Source organism: Siniperca chuatsi, linkage group LG20 (assembly GCF_020085105.1).
Source record: "Siniperca chuatsi isolate FFG_IHB_CAS linkage group LG20, ASM2008510v1, whole genome shotgun sequence".
Taxonomy (NCBI): Eukaryota; Metazoa; Chordata; class Actinopteri; order Centrarchiformes; family Sinipercidae; genus Siniperca; species Siniperca chuatsi.
Genome location: NC_058061.1, coordinates 11,360,828 through 11,381,208, shown reverse-complemented (window position 1 = coordinate 11,381,208; position 20,381 = coordinate 11,360,828). Strand labels below are relative to the sequence as shown.

The following is a 20,381-nucleotide window of genomic DNA, read 5'->3' as shown; positions in this document are numbered from 1 at the left end:
CCGTACTGTATGTACTGCACAAGCAGTGAGTATAAAATATGAAAAGACTTTAAATATTCTGAACTATTCCTTTAGTCAGTTTTCTTTGTCAAGTGCAAATTCCAGCCCTGTTGGGACCTGGTACCTGCCTGTAACCTGGCATCCAACTCCTGGGTCAAACAGCACTCTCAGCTCAGCTGCAGGTAACACAGAGGGGAGGAGGAGAGAGCCTGTTAGCTAGAAAACAGACTCCTGACAACATATGTCCAAAAGTACAGAGCAGAGAGAGAAGAGACAGAGAGAGCATGAAAGAGACAGATGAGGAAGTAAGGGTAGTATAATGGGCACATGCGCCAGTGTCCTGCATCATTCAAGTTTCAAAATTCACACAAAGAAGAGTCATTGTCATTCCGCCAGGTTCCTCCTAACAATATAAATGCAAATATGTATAAACGAAGTCCATAGGAATGGGAGCCAAATGAATATGAATAGGGAGGTGTGATAAGGAGTAAAAAAAATCAACAGAACTAGCTGACTGGTTTCCTTTTAAAGGAGCCAGTGGTCGAGTAGAAAAATGGAAGCTGTAGAAATATACCGATTGGACTGATAAGAAGAATAGCCTGCTTCAAGCTTGTTTTTAGACCCATAGGATGCAAAAATATGAAATGTGATGCAAATATGTGGATGCTTGACAGCAAAAATAGTCACAAGATGAGCTTTAGATGACAGTTCATGAGACAATAAGTCATGTTTGTGTTTTAGAGTATGAACGTTGTTTAGAAAAGCCTACTCTCAGCAAACATCAAGAGGGTCAGAGCGTCTCACAGTAAGTAAAGTGAGTTAATGTTGATTCAACACACTGCATCGCAGGTTGATGTGATTTAACTAATGACTACATTCTGCAGAAGACAGACAGGCAGATAAGAGTTGAGTGGTCAAAGGTATTTTTCCACTTTCCTGCAGTGAATTTAAAAGACATCCAGACCTGTCTTTGAGCTTTTCTTCTATCCAGTTTACCAGATAAAAGCTCAAGGAAAGAAACCAAACCTTTTTCCTCTGTGATACCAGAATATACGATAATATCAGAAAGTGTGACTGTGGACTTACAGTGGAGTTGAAACGCAGGTGACAGATGTTACAAGAGATGATGGGTTTCTTCTTGGGTGGAGACATGCCAAAGGTGTGGTTGATCACTGCCTTCTGCACTGGGTCCATCTACGAGGTGAAACACACAAACACACACTGCATCTGCACCGCACTGATCATGTTAGTCTTGCTTCATGTTCCCTCTAATTGCCCTTACAGTATTATAGGATGAAGTTGGAGATACGTTTTGGTTTCAGAGAGTAGTGCAAACAAGCAAATTTCAGTAAAGCAGTTACCCAACAATGACACAAATGCCATAACAAAACAAAAAAACCCACATGAAAAAAAAAATAAAAAATCAGGTGTAAGATCCAGTTCGAGTCTAGCCTTTGGGATCTTCATTGCATGTCATCCCTCCTCTCTTCACTACTAGTGCTACTATTTTACTGCTGTCCTTATTCCCTGTCATGTCTCCACTGTCCCTGTCAAATAAAGGCAACAAAAACTTTCAAACATACATGTAGGTGTTTTTGACATCCTCCTCTTCATAAAATGTGTGTCACAATATTTAACCCACAAAGCCATTTTATACATATACAGAAAATTTTCAGTGGTTAGAAAATGTTTGTGATTTCCCACTTAAATAATGTATTTTTCAAGGCCTGCTGAGTTGAGTAAAATTTGTTTAAGTACATTATTTAATTAAAGTATAAAAGAAAAATGAGATATTAATAAATATTAAGGACTTAAGTACAAAATCCTGTTGTTCCATAACAGAAACATTTGTTTTAAAATGAATATTGTAAGCAAATTGCTTCCTGTAACAGCACCTGTTGGGACATGTTTTAACATGTTTTTTGGTCTTATTAATTAAACACAGTGCATTTCAATTTGTTGTCATGTGTTCCTAGTGGAGTAGATTTTTTTCTCATTAAAAAAAGATATGAAATTTTGCTTAGAGTCATCCTGTGATTTAATGAAATACTGCACGGTGTGAGCTTAAACATGGATTTTGTTGGTGAAGGGAGATTAGTTGGTATAAGTCAAAAATGTATGCTACATAATGCTGGTTTTGAATAATTAGTTTAGATGTATTCTTTAAAAGAATAAATGCAAGCTGTGTATATTTTTCAGAATAAAAGATGAAGAGATTACAGTCCTGAATTCACACTTTAAATAACCCTATTTCATATTTTTAATCCCTACAGTGCAGCTATGTTAGTTGAGTCATATTTTTAGCATTACGTGTCAGACAGGAATCCCTTCCCAGCCTCCCACATGCCTGATACATTTAGCACATTCCTCAGACTTGTCTCATTAAGGGTTAAAGCTAAATGTAGACTATGAAAGTCTGCCGTTTCATCATTTAGAGCCAGACCAAACATGTATATGTGTGTGTGAGAGAAGTGTTATATTCGGGATGTATGGATCATTTTTACCACTGCTCGGAGCCAAGTAATATTTAGAACCTGCCAATGTAGTCCTGATACAATATTTATATTTTCCTATATAACATGGCTACAAAGTGCACAATTCAAGTAAAATAAAGTTGTTTATGTAAGACAGTTTAAGAGTTCTGCTTCCTTTAATAGATTTCCTTTTTTAAACCAAAAAAAAAAGAAAAAGAAAAGACTATAAAAATTACTTATTTTCCCACTTAAATATATATTTTGTTTAGGGGTTGAGTGTAGATTAAAATGTTGTAATCGCAGACTTTAATACAAGATGTTTTTTAAATACATCTTTGGGCATTTCTGCATTTCTGTTGGGGCTGGAATAACTTTCTGAGTGCCCACTGTAGCCTCATGTGTGATGTGTTTATATGAGAAATGTGATATGGGATCTTACGGTGTTGAAATTGGGGAAAAGGCTGAGCGGCGAGGAGCTGTTGACCCTGAGCGGCAGGAAGTGCTCCAGCTGGGCATGAGTCTGCGGCTGGAGGGGTCGACCTAGCAGAGGCAGGGATCCCAGGAGTGGGTGGACCTGGCTCTGGGAGAGGGCACCTACAGCAGGGAGGATCACATTTGAGTAAACACATCATTGTGAAAACTGTTTTATTTAACTCCTGCTTCATCCTGTTAAGATTCTCTATCTTAAACACATTTGTGGAGAGACACAAATTTCATCCTTTTTTCATTTGAGGCCACCAAAGCTGCACATCCTCATACATACACATTGATAACAACAGAGTTTAGCACACGGCATATGACATCAAGAACCATTCCTACAGTGAATGATTCACTCAGTAAAGCTTTAATGACTTCAGTTATAGCAGGAGATTAATGATGAGAGGATTTGTGTGGCCTGCTTTATAAGTCCATAGTTTATCTTAACAAATGTCTCTGACCTTTAAACACAGCACTAGTGTGTTTAATTGTGGTTTTGTTCCTTTTTGATCCTGCAAATGTGTCAATCAACATAAGGAGAAAAGAATCGCAAGGGGGGTTTTAAGGCCTGAGGTGACAGATAGACTGTAAATATACATATTTGTTTCCTTTTTGTTGCTCACCAATTTTCTGTCTTCTTGCATACATTACTTTACCTCTGTAGTGTTTGTTTTGATGAGCAATGTCACCATTCCACATGACCTCTCATCTCATCACGCTTAATTTTAGTTGGCCTAAATGCTTTCAGACTGCTCATGCTTTAAAGAGCACCACGGCACTGACCTTTGTCTAGACCCAAAGTAAACATTGGTGCGCTCACATTAAAATGCACAGTTTCTTACATAAGTATGGTGATTGCAGAAGGTTTGTAATGCCTGTATGCTGAAAGTCCTGAGGTTTGTTAAGTTAAAAGGTCATGTGTAAATGACAGAATATAAGTTAAAATGAATATAAGCAAGCAATGGATCTGAATTCCGTTTATGTAGGAGTGTTGTGTTTGTTTTGGTGATGATGACTTTTTCAAGGGCAGTTCCTTTAGATATTTAGCAATAGGAATGGTAACATAGAAGCAAACATTTGTGTTTTAGGTAAAGTTTTAGGTATGTGGAAGGAATGACACAACTTGGGCTTCTTGAGCGCAAGGAAACCAGATGTTCTTGACAGTTTTTCCACTTGCAATATCAAATATCATAACCATTACTGTGAGTTTTTTGTTTATTTTTTACTATTATTATCCAATATCTTATATACCTGTACATACATTCATGTACACTACATACTTGTAACATACATTCCTATTTCTTTTTACAGACCTGTACATAATATGTATAGATTCACTGTATAGTTATTCCCAATACTCATCTATGGAATTCAAATGAAGCACCTTGCCATATCAACACACACGAGTTATAAGAGATAACTTCGGTTATGAATTGGCGCTATAGAAATAACATTTGATTGAATAATATTTTACTATTTAGAGTATGTTCCTAGTTTTTAACTTAAGTTCAGTTTCTAGTCAAGTCTAGTTTTTTAGTCTCTCTCTCTCTCTACTGTATAAGTTCTTCGGTAATGAGTTGTGGTAATTTTTTTTTTTTTTTTTTTAAACAACCACTTTTTGTTTCACTCTGGTTTGACTAGTTTTATTTCAGTAAGTGGTTTCTTACATTTTCCAGAATGACATTCAATAACTTCTAGAGAATAAGGATGAATATTCTGCCTTCATGTTGTTTGTGCAGGGCTACAAAGCAACACAGATAGTAGTAGAATATGTATGTTTCTTGAATGTATAAAATTATATGGACTTGACTTCAAAACCTGTTGGTTACACAGCTGATTTTCTACAAAAACTTTTGCCTCCCCACTAAGACATTTTACTGCTGAAACTCCTCAATAATATTTTAGGAATCAAATGTTTGATCAAAATATCTTGAGGTCAAAAAAGAACAAAATGCGGAATGGGAAAACCAGACATGTTGCAAATAGCTGTCTTTTCTCTTATACAATACAATATCAAATGTTTTTCTTCGATTTGAAAGACAGAGCTTGACTTGGTATGGATTAAAAATGTGTGGTGATTGAGGGCGGAGGGGAGGTTTGGCCTTAGTGGGACGGAAAATGTCAAGAGGAGTTTGATGAAACGGCTGAAGGGAGCATAGAAAAATTGAATGAAATTGACTGATGAAGCCAGAACATACCAGATGACGACTGGGTGATGAAGAGAGATGACTCACTAACTTTGGATTTAGGAGATATGTGAGGAACCCACAATGTACATGTTTACCCTTACTGTGAAATTCATCTCCTTCTGGATAAGATAACCATTAAAATTAAGAAACACATTTTTATTACATGAATTACAAAGAAATTGAAAGACAAAAATTAAATAAATGGCAATTAGCAAAATATATAACATTAGAGACTGTTGCAGCATATACCAAAACATTATCAATAAGTGCATTGTTCATGAGCACCTGGACATTTTCTCTAAATACTGCAGAGAGTGAATACAGTCTGTCTTAAAGTCTAATGATTGGTTATTTCATAGTACTGAAAAGCACAGCAACAAGAAAGCAATTTTCTCCAATTTTCTGCTTCTTTTACCTCTGGATTTCAGGTTTTATCTCTGGGGATGAGGCAGGTTTGAAAGTCCTTGAGCATTAGCATGTTTTTACTAATCTGGTTCCATATTCAAAATGGTTCTTAAAGCCTGAGCAGAGAGACATAGCAGAGGAAGGGGAAGGGAAAAGAAAAACAACCGTTGCAGATTTAAAACATGCTCAAAAGAACTGTTATGAACAGTACTGCAGTGGGAATACTTAATAGAGGCACATGATTTTAGAAGTCATATAAAAAGAGGTTAGAGAGAAATCAAATATGTTGAGCTGTTCCATGCAGGTGACCTGGTGTTTACTTTAGGCAACAACTAATAGAGCAGCAACAGTGGATGTAACACATCACAGCATGTCTTGTTTTATCATCGCCTGCAGCTACAAATGCCTCATGGTACATTTTTCTGGCAGTGAATATGGCAAAAGATAAAAAAAAACCTGCCAGAATTTATGGTAAATCTGATTCAAAGTAATCCAGACAGATGCCTTATATGGAAGTGAAATATGAAAATGTATTTTGGAATACTAAACAAGACTAAGAGTCTAAAGCCATGCTAGTAGCTCTGTAAGGATTAGACACAGAGGTGCTTTGAGCTAAATGCTAACATCAGCATGCTAACAGTGACAGCTCACAATGACAATGCTAACAAGCTAATGTTTAGTAGGTATAATTGTTTACCATGTTCACCATGTTAGTTTAGCATGCTAGCATTTGCTAATTAGCACTAAATACGAAGTACAGCTGAGGCTCATGGGAATAATCCAAACAATTGGAGAAATCAAAAGTTAAACTAATGATGGAAAGTTGAGGAATCACCAAAGTTATTACAATTCATCCTGAGGGGGACATGAACGTCTGTACCAAATTTTATGTTGAGACATTACCCTCATGTTGGTGTTACAGGAAAAGTCAGGGGATCACCAGAGTCATTAGGCTTCATCATCTGGGCACCATGAATGTCTGTACAAAACTTCATGACAATCCATCCAATAGTTGTTGAGATATTTGGACTGAAGTGGAGGACTGACTGACCAACTGTAATTGCCATAGAGTCACACTGCTGGCCAGGCTAAGAAGTATTCACAAAAAGAATAGAAAAATTGTGGATGATCCATCAAATTGAAATTTTACGTTCTGGGAATCAAAACCACTAAAAGACTTTCCCTCAGCTGGTCAACAGACTGACCAACCAAATAACTGCAGCACACCAGTGAGGGACTAACCTCAAACCAACACTGCATCACAATCTCAAACCAGACAGACTCAAAATTGAACAAACTGAAACTGTCTGTCTGGAACACTGAATAGCAAACACAAGGAAAAGTGAATGTCTATCTGATTCAAAGCCATGAATAGAAATTGGCACCTAGGCTATATCTCTTCACTACAGATGGATGTAACCAAAAATACAGCCAGAATCACCACAAAATACAGAGGAAGGACAAACAAGTCCTGGCTACCAAAGGACATAAGACTATAGGCAGGTTTGAAAGTCCAATGTGGAGCAAAAGACAGAGGGGTGAGAAATTATTAATGTGTGGTGAACTTTTGACTCAATAATCTGTAACTTTTTAGTAAAAAACAGGACAGCCTGTTAGAATAACATCACTGAAAAACATCCAAAAATGGGGGGCAGCCAATGCTAAAACTAACGCCTAATCAACCTAATAAAGTTGTTACATCTTGATCTTTATGAAACATACATTACCAGTAAATTACTTGAGGTCTTATCTTGTTTTAGTTTAGTCTGTTTATTCAGTGATTTACAGGCACTCCAGCATACCATGTACTATTTAGATTAGAATTTGAAATGAGAGGAGGGATTAAAGCTGATTATTACTGTTTATTTGATTCTACATGTGCACATTGCACCACAAATCTCCCTGGAAAAGACATATACACAAAAACACACAGAAGTAACATTAATTGTTTTGTCCGTCGATTTTGTTTTTGATGAATTCCAATTTCATTTTAATGCTCCACCAGGACCGTTCATGTACCAACCAGTGCCAATAAAGTTTATTGAATTGTGTTACATTGAATCGAGAGCGAATGACAGAGTAGTGAGAAATGAGAGAAAGTAAAAGAGCGACAACCACGGGCTGATGCTTTTTTTCCCCTCCGCTAGGCTGATGTGCTTAATCTGCCTGTCAGTACGACTTTTGGGGACACTGATTCCCTCTCCTACACAAATCTGAAATTGATCTCATTAATCTCCTACGCATATATTCACAAAACACAGCAGGGTGAGACGTTTCATTAACTGCATTTTGCGCTGAACAAACTAGAAATTGCCATCAAATGTGAGCATTTGTACATCAGCATGCGACAAGAGGAACGTGCTTCTGACGGGACTGTCCCTTTCAAGTTTGCCATCTCGTTTGCATCCAGAAAGTGTCACAAAAGCTTCAAGATGAACTAAAGCTGTGGTTATATTAGTTTCATCCAATCATGCTGGGAATGTGTTAACCAGCAGGCATTGATTAGTTTTTATAAATAGTCACTCGTCAGAACTTCATGAGCTCAAACTCATGAACTCAATTACTGTACCCATAACCTAAAATAAAAAGGTTGAATAGAAGGATTTAGTTAACATTTAAGATGGGGGCAAAAAAGTTGACTGTTAGTTAAGCCCCAAATCAAGTTTGCTTGCTTGATTTAACACACTATTGAATTCTGTGATGCAGAAAATAAATATATATGCATCTGCCATTGTCCAGTACCTCTCTATTCTGGTGGCATTGTGGTGTTCCTACAGTGTTGTCTGTCTGGTACCCCTTGTAGGGGCCCCCTAACCTTCGTTTTGCTTTGCTGTTTTGGATGTTTTCAGCTGATTCATTTTAAAACAAGAATGACCCAGGCACAAACTAGCATCTTCACCAGTTGATGATACATGTAGAAGACACTTAAAGAAACAGCATTGTTCTTGTATTGTAGGGTAGAGCTAGCTTAGTTTGTCCAAATCAAGACTGTAATTTTGCTGTAACATAACCCATATTTGGCTGGTTAGCTTATATACTTGTTGGTATTTTCTAATGGTAAATAATTAATTAATTAATTAATGAGGATTAACCAAGGTGTTCGACTTCGTGACTGCACGGTTGTGATGTTATCGCATTGACAAAATCTGTCCACAGACAGACAGACAGACATAGAAACATCTGCCAAAGTACTCAAAACCACTTCTGGTGGTAGTTCCCATTACAGTAGGCCTAGGTGTCTCCAGGACCACATTTTGCCATGATGACACACGCAGACTCACAAGATGAAATTTTACCTAATGTCTTAGAGTGGATGGGAATCATTGAAACTGGGATACAGTGATCTGCAACTTAAAATGAAGTGAGTTAATGATATGCTCTTTGGGTTTAGTGGTAACATGCAGTTACTACTGAAGGTAAACTAGTTAGCCAGACATGCTAACGATTGTGGGTGAGAGCAGCCAAACACACAGTTTAATCTATTACACTTTTGGTCTTGGTAGGTGGTTAGCAAACAGCCAATTGAGCGAGGAGTTGTGTTCTTGTCACTTTTAATTTTCCTCTTCTTTCTCACTACTATAAAAGTAATTCCACATTTTAAAACGAGCTGCTCGCTAATCTGTATTCACTTTCTTTTTCTATGCAGGAAAGATAGCTTCTTCATGGAGGCTGGGAGTGTAGGTCACAGCCGCCAACCTTCCAGTATTGAGAAGGGATAAAAGATTATGAGCTGGAGAAATTATAGCACCTTGAAAAAACTGGGGGGAAAAGCTTAATCTCTATTATTTCCAGGATTAGTCTCTGGGTGACTCAACATCACAGCAATCACAGAGGGGAAGGAAATGGCATCTTTTCATGACGGGTTGGAAAAATGGGGGATGAGCGGCTTTTGAATCAGAGCAAAAGCATCAGAGGAAAGGCTGCCTCGGCTCCTTTCATGGTGAATGCATTTCCCAGGATCATCTGTCTGAGCCTGGCTCTCTGTCTTCAGTCTGAACCAACCTGGTGGTGTGAAGGCACGCTCTCATTTCTGACACCTACCAACATCCCCTGATGAGCTTCCTCTGTTTGTTGTTAATGCTTTGTTACTTTACTAACTTAATTAAGGCTGTTTCTTCATTTCACTGAATTTAATGCGAAAAGCATTTAAAGTATTTTGCTATAATATTACCATCAAAATATGTTTAATGAATTATGCAGCTTTGGAGGCTGATTTAAGGATGGAAGCAAATTCAGTCAGAGTGACAGAGACCAGAGACATTGTGGTGTAAGCATAATCTATAGCAAGACAAAATGCAGATGGAAAACACTAATTATTGTGCTCTGAGGAGATATTTTTCACATTATTGTAGGTGATATACATACTGTATATTAGAGCTTTGACTCTCATCCCAGACTTTTTGGCCTGACGCGACCCCACAGGTTTGTGGGACGCTTTGGGCTCCAGATTCTTTTCATTCCCTCAGGTTTGAATCAGGTCAAGATTCACTATATTAACTTTGTCATCTTTTTCCCGCTAACAAACTGTTAGCCTATTGTTGCTAACCATGTATCTCTAAAACCTCAACCTTTCATGAGCTAAGAATAACAGTCCTGGTTTCAACTTTGTGAAACAACTAATGTGGTTAGCTGACAAATTAAGAGGTAAGAGAATTTTCTCAACCACTCAGCACCACTCATCCAAGGACTGGGGTGGGTTTGGTAAAGGGGGGGAACAACTGTGTGTTTGTTTTCTGTAAAATAAAAATAAATAATAATAATTAACATTTGAATGTAATGCATTCTTCACCTGATGTCCCAAGGTTTTAAACTTAACTTATCAAACATGTAAAACCTACAGTCAACAGATGGCTGTTATATCACTGATTATTTATTTTATTTATTTTTTTATTTATTTTTGGTAAGGTTTTGAGCTCATGAAATGCTCCAGTGGTCCAGGCTCCTGTCAAGTTAAAACTGAAGTCACATCAGGTCAAATAATCTCTGTGATTTTTGGGTTAATGTCTTAAAATATATAAAATATCTGGTGTTGACATAAGAGCATCCACACATCATAAATCTGAATCTGAGCCTACAGTTTTTATTAAGCACTTACTAAAGAGCTTCTAATTACAAGATATTACATTTTATAACTCAACCTTGTTCATACTTTATATTCATAAAAACTTCTATTATATAAGACATAATGAGTATTTTGGGCATTTGGAATATTGCGTTACTACTGCTGATTATATATGTAGTAATATTACAATCACGGCATTAGAAAACATTAAATTAAAAGAACTCCCCACCATGTAAGTATTACTTTAATACACTATTATGATGCCTGCCATCTATATTACAAATTGTGCTGTTTTTCTATTGGCATAACTGAACTGCTTTGACACATAACATACACATAACAAGTCACTACTGCACAGTGTATTCCATAGGTGCAGATCAGAAAATCCCACTCACTATCTTTAACGGACAGTAATATTTCTATTTGCAGAATAGCAGTCATAACTAATGCTTTAATCAAATAGGTAGGATTAAGCACTAAGGAACTGAAATGCTAAGAAGTGTCTTCTCTTCTGACAGGGTTTTGCTGTTAAGCCTGCAAAACACGTTGTCAAATAATGAAAATTGAATGGTATGTTTTCCACTTCATAATAGCATGAAGCACACAGCTTTCTGAGTCATAAAACAGAAGTGGTTAGTGCACTGCGCTTTAGCAGTAATGATCATGCCATTCATTGCTTACACAACAGGCAGCGAACTAGGCATTTATGATGAGCTCTGGAGAATGAATTAGCATCCATTAAAGCTGCCATTGACAGCTCTGCTTACCTCCCTCCACTGGAAACTAAACGGAAGGCCTAATTTCCATGATGACTTAAAATGCTGCCCCCGCCTTGCACTGTGTGGTCTTTAAATAAATCATCTTTATTGTGACAAAGTACATTTAGGCCACGAATGGCGGCCAACAGGCAAATTCTCCCGCTGGCTGCCACTGTCTATTTAAACTCACACAGCCGCAGCTGGCAGAGCCAGCGGCTTCATGAGAATTTCTACCTGCAGGGCGCCAGCCAGCCCAGATCAGGCTCCCCGCGGTAATCTGTCCTACTTTCAACTGGAGCACTGTGGGCCCATTTTCACCCCAGGGTCCACAAACTTCTATTGAATTTGTTCAAGGCTTGTTCAAGACTAGTGTCCTCTGGTGAAAGAAAAATCACAGGATACTGCGATTACTCTGTAAAAGACAGAAGCTACAGCAGCTTTTAAGGTCCACACAGGAGAATTAAACTAAAATTCAAGAGAAATCAAAAATCAAGAGTCAAAATTCATAATGTTTCCACAGTCTTTTCATCCACACTGCTGGCACAACACAGCAGATCAGCTAACAAATGTAATGCATATCTCTTAAACCAGAACTTCACAGGAGGCTGTCGGCTTGCTGAGACTTTTTATTTACATTGTTTCCACAGTTTCCACACACAATTAGTCTAATGTTAATACTGGCACCAAATTATATTCAATAACTGCCCTGTCTGGTACATTAGGAAAGTAATATTCTTGGTATGTTCTGGTGAAGCATCATTTGAGTTACTCTCACTATGATTCTCCATTTCCATATCTTGTTTATGTCAAGAAGACTGTCTTTTGAAAACAGGTAAACACAAAAATCTAATTTAATGCACATGATGTACTCAGCCGTTAACGTTTGTGATTCTGATAAGTGTTTGCACCGTGGCCATAAAGGATAAACAAACACTAAGAGATAAAGTTGATCTGCTGGGAAATTTGTGCAGCTCAGATTGAGCAGTGTTTGTTGTGTTTTGTCTCCTTTTCTGACCCTCTGCCCTTCCATAGCGTTCTGCACGTCTGTATCAAGCACACTTAAAATAAACTGCCACCATCTGCTTGAATTGAGATAAGCAGAGAGTCCAATCAGACCCACTGAAAGGCAGTCAGCAGATGTGCAGCACATACTTATTGATATTTAAAGTCTGTTGCAGCTTTATCCGCCCCATGAACTTAGTAATTAGCAGCTTTCTGTCTCAATGCTTCTCTCTGGCTGTCTGCCTGGTGGAGTGAGTTTGAAGGATTGTGCATTAGCAGCTTCAGAGATGAGAATCACAGGATCTCAGCTTACTGGTGCATCTCGAAAGATGTTTATCAGGGATGCATTAAAGAAGACAAGCTAGCATCACAAATGTATTACAGAGGTCAGAAAGAGCACGTTCTAAGGTTCTTTCTAGTTTAGCCTGTTTGTTAAAAGGACAGCAAAGTTTGCCAAATCTGAAATTCTGGGGAATAATGCTGCAAAGTTAGTCAAGTGGCTGTTTGCTAAACCCCTCCCTGAAACAGTGATTGTCCGATCACAGCATAATAACCGTAACTAGGCACGGCAGAACTGCCAAGCTTTGGCTTTCTCCACATGGCGAAGTGGTGTGCATAGGGCTGTAGTAAGAGTGATATTCAGCAATTAAAAAGCTTGGAGAATTGTGTCTTTTTATTAGCCTTTCCAAAAACAAAAACACAAGAGCAAAAGTGTAAGGAATAGATGTCTTTATCTGCTCTTACGTAAGCTGCAATCGTTAGCATGTCAGGCTAACTTGTAAGCTAACCCAGCGTTACTTCCAAGGCAGAATGTAAGTTTAGTAACTAACTACATTAGTTTGTGGGGTTAGAGGCTATGTTAAAAAAATAAAAGCTAAAGCCAGTCTTGGATGTTATCCTAAATGTGAAAACATACTTATCAATATAAAAAAATGGAGAATCCTACTAATAGCATCATGTTGGTTAAAACACCTCTTAAGGAAAAGGCCAAAGGCTGTGTGAGCTAACCTAATCATGCACACATCTTGACAGTGTATTGAATGAATCCTAATAAAGAGCACCTGAATTTGCAGTCAACATTTTTGGGTAACCATGTCTCCTGGCAGATGCATATTTCAGCAGGTTTGCATTTTCTGCTTGATTTTCGAGGCACATCGCCGGATTTGGAAGCACAATATTTTTATTCAAGTCAGCATTTCAGCAAATACCAAAACGTGAATGCATTTTACTGACAGAATGTGTAGTTTGAGTGTGTGTGTGTGCGTTCATGTGCGTGTATCTTAAATTGATACATGTGCAACATTTGAGCCATTTAAGAGTTTCTGCAACAATTGAACTCAATCGTTTGTCATCACTCCAAAGAGATTACATTTTAGAAAACAGAAAATGTCCTCAGTCAGCAGCCGGTCATGTACGATAACCAGCAGGAGGTAGAAATACTGCAAAGCCAACTTCATGCGTGTAAAAAGTTAGAAATAGTCCTGGCTGCAGTTTTTGAGTAACCAATGCATTTTTCCTCAGTTTATGTAGACAACGGTGTTCAGACAGAGGCAGAGCCACAGGCTAACAACTCCTGTTTGAAGGACATAGAAGGTGTATCAGTGCCAGTGTCCTCGAGAGCCCATTCCCCAAAGGTGGTGACACAGAAAAAAAACTTCTTCAACAGAACAAATTGTCATTTTGCCACAGAGTGCTGGATCCCATTTAGACTGACTATTTAGTTTTGTTGTTGAACTGGATATCCTTTCTTCATATGACAGAACTCTGTGCCGAGAGGACACTAGTCTTTGTCGGGTAAGTGAAAATGAAAACCAAATGTAACCAGATGTAATACAGTAGCACTCTTTAGCTGTCTAAAAAATAATTTTACAGATTCACTTCACATGATGTTCTTCCTGGAACTTGAATGCACTCTCATGACTCTAGGAACTATACAGTGCCAGACCAAAGGCCTGTTTGATGGCCACGTCTGGCCCATGGCCCAAAGTTTTCAAGATACCTTGTCATGAAGCAAAGTGTTCAGCGTGAATTTTGACTGTTGACAGGGATTCAGGTATTAACCAGTCACCAGTATAACATCAGTGAGTGGTGCAGTTCCTTCGAAAATTTCATAGAAAAGTAATGAGGTTTCAGTGACTCATTAATCAAGTTGAAGGCAGTGAAAAGGTCCCTTAGATTATGAAAGAACAGTATACAATCATCTCTCTTCTACATTACTTCTACATTGTCAAACTTGTCAGGTTTGATTTGCATCCCCAGGTATTTGTAAGGCTGAACTGTTTTTTATCTCTTTACCCTTAATGGTGACATGTTAATAGTTTCTTGAGGCTGCATGAGCTTTTGGCAAGTCCAGAATGTAATAGAAATTCATGGCATGTGTCTAAACCATTAAAATAACTTAATGTAGTTGGTCTTGGCATGCAGCTCCATTCCCCAGATACATTTGGAAAAATTTTGCCCTCATTTTGATGCAGGATGTGAGTCACTCTCTACATTTACAACTAGAAGTTTTGATATGATTTTGAAGAGAAATCATCTTTTAACAGTTTTTGATGTTTTTAAACTCAATTATGCCACTATCAAAATGCGTATTACAGATTAAAACAGCTCACATACAGGATCATTCAAACATATCCAGCTCTCCAAGTGTGAGATGTACACCCCATCACATAACTGTACAGATCCAAAATCCCAAAATTAAGCAATTTTTTTTAAGATAAACTCCATCTCATTATGATAAATCAGATTTTATTGTCATCAAGTATAAATGTTAAGAGACCTCAAATGTGAGACTAATCATGCCAATCAAAATTATGCCTTCTGAACACAAAATAGACCATATAAAAAAAGGCACTAAAAAAATAGTCACACAAAGCAAGATGACTATGGTGACTTAGCTGTACAATGACATCACGTGCATAGCCTCTATTGATTTATTATTAACCACCAGGGAAGAGTGTGTGTGTGTGTGTGTATATTTGTAATAAACACATTGCGGGGACAGTGGTCTGTTAACACAGTCACACTGCAGGGACAAAACTCAGGTCCCCACAAGGGTTAATATTAAATTTAAGGCTAAAACTTGTTTTTTGATTAGGATAATATTTAGATTAAGGTTAGGGTTGGGGTTCAGCATCTAGCACATGGTTTGGATAGAGGTAAGCATTCAGGGAATGTAAGTCAATGCAATGTCCTCTTAAGTGACAGAAACAAGTGTCTGTGTGTCTGAACTCCCACAGTCATTACCAGTCAGGCTAATCAAACTCACACTGTCAACACTCTACAATGACTGATTGGGGCTGTCAGTCGTTGTTAGCAGGGTTGAGGTAAAGGAGGGCACATTTTGATGCAAGCCTCTACAGCACCAGCCTAAGATTTGGAATAACACACACAAAATTACACAGCATGCCACATTTATGCATTTAGATTGTATGCACACTGTATTGAAATGAGTTTCTTAAATCAAAAACTCAAATTGTGAAATGAGCATGATGTTCAAATGCAAATACAGCAAGAAAATGCAAGAAACATGTTTCTCTACCATGAAAGGATGCTGTCAAAGAGACATAACGACACCGGGAACCTAGTTTTACATCCAAAGTTGAAAGAGGAAAGTAAATGTGTTGGGTGGTGGATGGGCATACACATTTGCATTCAACTCTAAGGTTCAATTCATGCAAAGATGTTGTTAGCAATTATTTCTAGTTTAATATTAACCCTTGTGGGGACCTGAGTTTTGTCCCTTCAGTGTGACTGTGTTAACAGATCACTGTCCCCGCAATGTCATTATTAAAAATGTACACACACACACACACACACACACTTACTTTACTTCTCTGGTGGTTAATAATAATCAATAGAGGCTATGCACGTGATGTCATTGTACATCTAAGTCACCTTTGACCCAAATTTAACCTTCACTTTTACAAAACTTGTTTGTAGATTTTCACATGGTGACATGAGAAATTTGCTATGTCTAATAAGACAGTTTGTGTTATTGTCACATATTGTAACTCTTGTGTAATGGAGGAATTTGGTGTTCATATAATTCGTATTTACAAACACAAAACAACATTACATAATAATGTTATGAGACTGTGGCCCATTTTTTAATCGCGCAAGTGCCATGACAAACACAAAGCGGTAATCGCACGGACTGTGTGGGCATCTCCAAGTGCACCCACTACTTCGGTTCATGTATGTGTAGCAGTGCAAAGTGCAAAAGGGTTAAATGAAGGTGAATATAGATTGGAGGATGTGGTGATTGTTAAATATTCTCTCAGCCAGTCACTGGTCTCATAGCTCTGAAACAGCTGTGCCAATCATAGTGAAGCACAACAACAATTCAACAAATAAAGAATAAACTTCTCCAGGAAATCATGTTGTTGTCTGGATGGTGCAGCGAGGCAGCACCACATATGTGCAGCTAGAGGCAGATGGTGTGGGGTTTTTAACACTTAATTGATGCAATTATGATAGAAACAAGTAATAAAAATGAGTTTGGTGAAGCAGTTTATATGATTGATCCAATGCTATCAGTCATGATTCTACTGTATTTCTCGTTGTAAATGGTTCCATCATATCTTAAAATGTGACACAGCAACGCTTGCTTCGTAATGCATTTCAAGAATAAAACATGAACCGCTGGGGGGAAAAAAGTTGCAAAGGAGGCTGTGACGCACAGGATTAATGAGCTCCGGTAAACTGATGTCTTCTGCATAAACGGGCAGAATACTGAGTTATAACGTACCCGTCTGATGTGTGTAGAGGTGTTTGGGGTTATATTGTAGCAGCCTGGTGTCATTTGCATGTAATTTAATCAAGGTAAATACAGTGGACGGCCCGGCGTGTAATGGCACTGCGCTCTCCATTCAGATTTATCATCATATCTGTCCTGCTGCCTTCAGATAGATGCAGGGATTTAATTTAAAGAAGAAGCTTTTCATACAGTATAAAGCAGCTGTGCACAATAGATACTGTAAGAATCGGTCATTTTCATTTATAAATAAATGCAGACTGATTTAGCAATGTTCCTGCTTTAACCACATTAAATGCTATTTTTTGGTGCCAATTCTTTGGCTCGAGAGTGTTTACTTAAAATAGTTAATTTTACATTTTACATTTAGTTTGTTGTTTACAAAATAATAATGTAATACAAAATACCAACAACTCGCTTTACAACGCCTATTGTGAATGAACCTCCCACCTGTTTGCAACTCTCTTCCGACCTGTGCACCATACACTCTGCGGTGCGCTGCTTACACTGGTTGTTGCACTGCCATGAAAATAGGGCCCTCTTTTTTCATATACATACAGGTTGGTATATTCACTGACACTTAGTCTGCACTGAGCTTGCAAACTTCCACACTCATGATGGTACTGCTGTGGCACAAATAAATTAAAATGCTCTCTCAAGGCACTGAGTCAAAGTACAGTAGCCTAATACATTTTTTTCTCTCAGATAAGTTGCACTGTCAGTATTGCAATTAAAACCATACTGCGCCATACTCGTCACCCTACAATTAGAATAATGAGTCATCAATGAGGCTGGATAGTACATTCGAGACCCAAAAGGAAAATTAATGGTCCCATCTAAACTGACTCATGAACTTCTGTCTCCTCAAATATTTTTAAAAACCTTTCCATAACATAACAAGGAAACAAGGACTTGCTTTCTCTCTCTCTCTCCATCCCCACAGAACACAGATTAATGTCTCATAGCTAATATGATGAGTCATGATATCACACTTGATTTGCCTGACTCTAATGTTACAGGTACCTAATAAGTGATTAAAAGTAAAAGTAACGTGATTTTATTTTTTCTACTGTATTAGAAAATTTCCTGTTTTGCTCTAATCACTAGTTTTGTACTTTGTCACACAGACGATTGACTTTAAAATGTATACTTTCATCACATTAGATAATCACTTAAATAGCGTCATGCTTTTAAAAAGGTTTTGCTTTTCAAGCTCAAGTTAATAATTGAAATTTAGCCAACTAACTAAGATGGCTCTACAAGGAGAGGATTTGTATTTCAGTCATAATCATTGTGAACAAAAAAATATCCTACTGGTAGTTAATGAGTGAAAATGTGTAAAATGTCTGTTGAGGTGATCATAAAAAGATGCTTTTAGTCAGCTTTAAATTTTCTAAAAGGAAGATTTCTGACAGGTAAAAGGTAAAGTGAGATTTGACACAGATTTTCACAAAGACCACAGGATAAACAAAGCGCAGCCAAAACAATAACTGCACTTCATAATAGCAAGCAATCATTGAGGTAATTTGTAACCTGCAGTAGGTTACTTTAAGCTGGCCAGACAACATAATTTGTTGCAATTTAAAGCAATTCAGTGGTGTTTTAAACATGATATATAGTAAATAATTTGTATGTGTGTGGGTGGTAGAATGCATTGCAGGGTTTTATTTTTATGATAATGCACAAATAGGAATTTAGTCAAGTGCAGAATTTTGTTTCACCGGTTTTAAAAAGGGAATGAAGAGGTTATATGTCTCAATTCAAGCCAGCCTGTGTCACACTTTAGAATTCATTCTAATTGTAACCCATTTCCTGTATTTCTTTTTTAAATGAATATGTGGACATTTTCCAGCATTTGTTAGTTGACAGAGAACAGTAAAGACATAGGAGGGGGAACGCGGGGCTGATGACTCAAAACTAAAAGGAGACAATGTGCCCTAAAGCTTTGGAAAAAATTATTTTGCAATGTCATAATAAATTAATTTGTCAGTGTTTTTAAATCTTGGTTAAAGGCTCACTTTAAAAATGTGGGGTTTTCAACATTTTACCGTGTTTATTGTTCTGTCCTGTTGATTTTATTGTGTATTTTTTTTAAAAATGTTTTTTTTTTGTTGTTTTTTTTTTTTTTACCAAAAAGGGTTACGCTTTTATTGTCCTGTGTTTTGCTGTATTTCCTGTTAAGCTTTATCATATCAGTTCTCTGTTTCATGTTTTCTACTTTATTATAGAGCAATTTGGAATCTTTTGTTTTTGAAAAGAGCTACACAAATAAAAAAATAAAAAAATAAAAAAAATCTCCAGCCATACTTGAACCAACCATGTAGCAATCATATCTTAGGTGTCCTACACCACTGGACGCAGTTCATTTCCAGTTGTGGAGTAATTGTGCTGTGCACCTCTGAACATGAAATTACCAAAAAACAGTCAGCGTGTCATACTGTAGGTGCAATTTGCATCACTGACGTCATGCGGTACAATACACAGAAACAGAGCTCTTAATGTGTGTTATTACGCTATTGTGCTCCTGGTGTGCTGTATTATAAAGGTTTTATCCAATGTATTATGGCAAAGCACTGGCAACAGAATGCCAACACTGCCATTTTAATTCCTCCAGTTTCTGCTATGTTACACCTTATTTTATGTCTACTACTTTTAAACAAAAGACTTAGAGAAAGATATATATTTCAAAGCTGAGAAATGTGTTCTTTATTCTACAATTTTTACACATCATTGCATCTCTTGCATGTCATACTGAACAGAGAATGAGATTTATATACATAGGCTGTCACTGCAGCTTGAAAACGGAGCTCTTGACGAGGGGTGGAGGGGTGGGGACAGCTGCAGCATGGCCACCAGGCAAAACTCTACAGTTATCTCCTCTCCAACTGTTTCCCTTTGATCTCTCTAATCTGCCATTTAAAGAAGAAGGCATCCAGAGCTGCCACACAGACACTTCTTATTATTTCTATCCAGGCACACACGGCACAGTGTGTATGTGTCCATAAGCTACTGAAGTACATCACAAAATGCATATGTATACACATAATTTAAACCTACGCTTTACGTTAACTCTATGAGATGAGAAATTACATTTCTTTCTCATCTTCAACATATAAAGACAATTAGAATTTTTGCCTCAGTGTTCACCCAAAATTCAAAAGACAAACATATATCTAGGACTGCAACTAACGATTATTTTCATTACCAATTAATCTGCTGATTATTTTCTCGATTAATCAATTAACTGTTTTGTCTAGA

At 37.4% G+C, this 20,381-nt stretch overlaps 1 protein-coding gene across 4 annotated transcripts in view; it reads right to left on the bottom strand.

Moving 5' to 3' along the window:
• The window catches only part of LOC122867177 (zinc finger protein 385B-like), an 85,260-nt gene that overhangs the window by 10,420 nt on the left and 54,459 nt on the right, over positions 1–20,381 (bottom strand). For all 4 annotated transcript variants that reach the window (XM_044177611.1, XM_044177613.1, XM_044177612.1 and 1 more), the window contains 2 exons: positions 2,914–3,068; positions 1,087–1,194 (listed from right to left, as the gene is read on the bottom strand). In XM_044177611.1, coding sequence (XP_044033546.1) covers positions 1,087–1,194; positions 2,914–3,068 — 263 coding nt within the window. The remainder of the gene's footprint in view (positions 1–1,086; positions 1,195–2,913; positions 3,069–20,381) is intronic.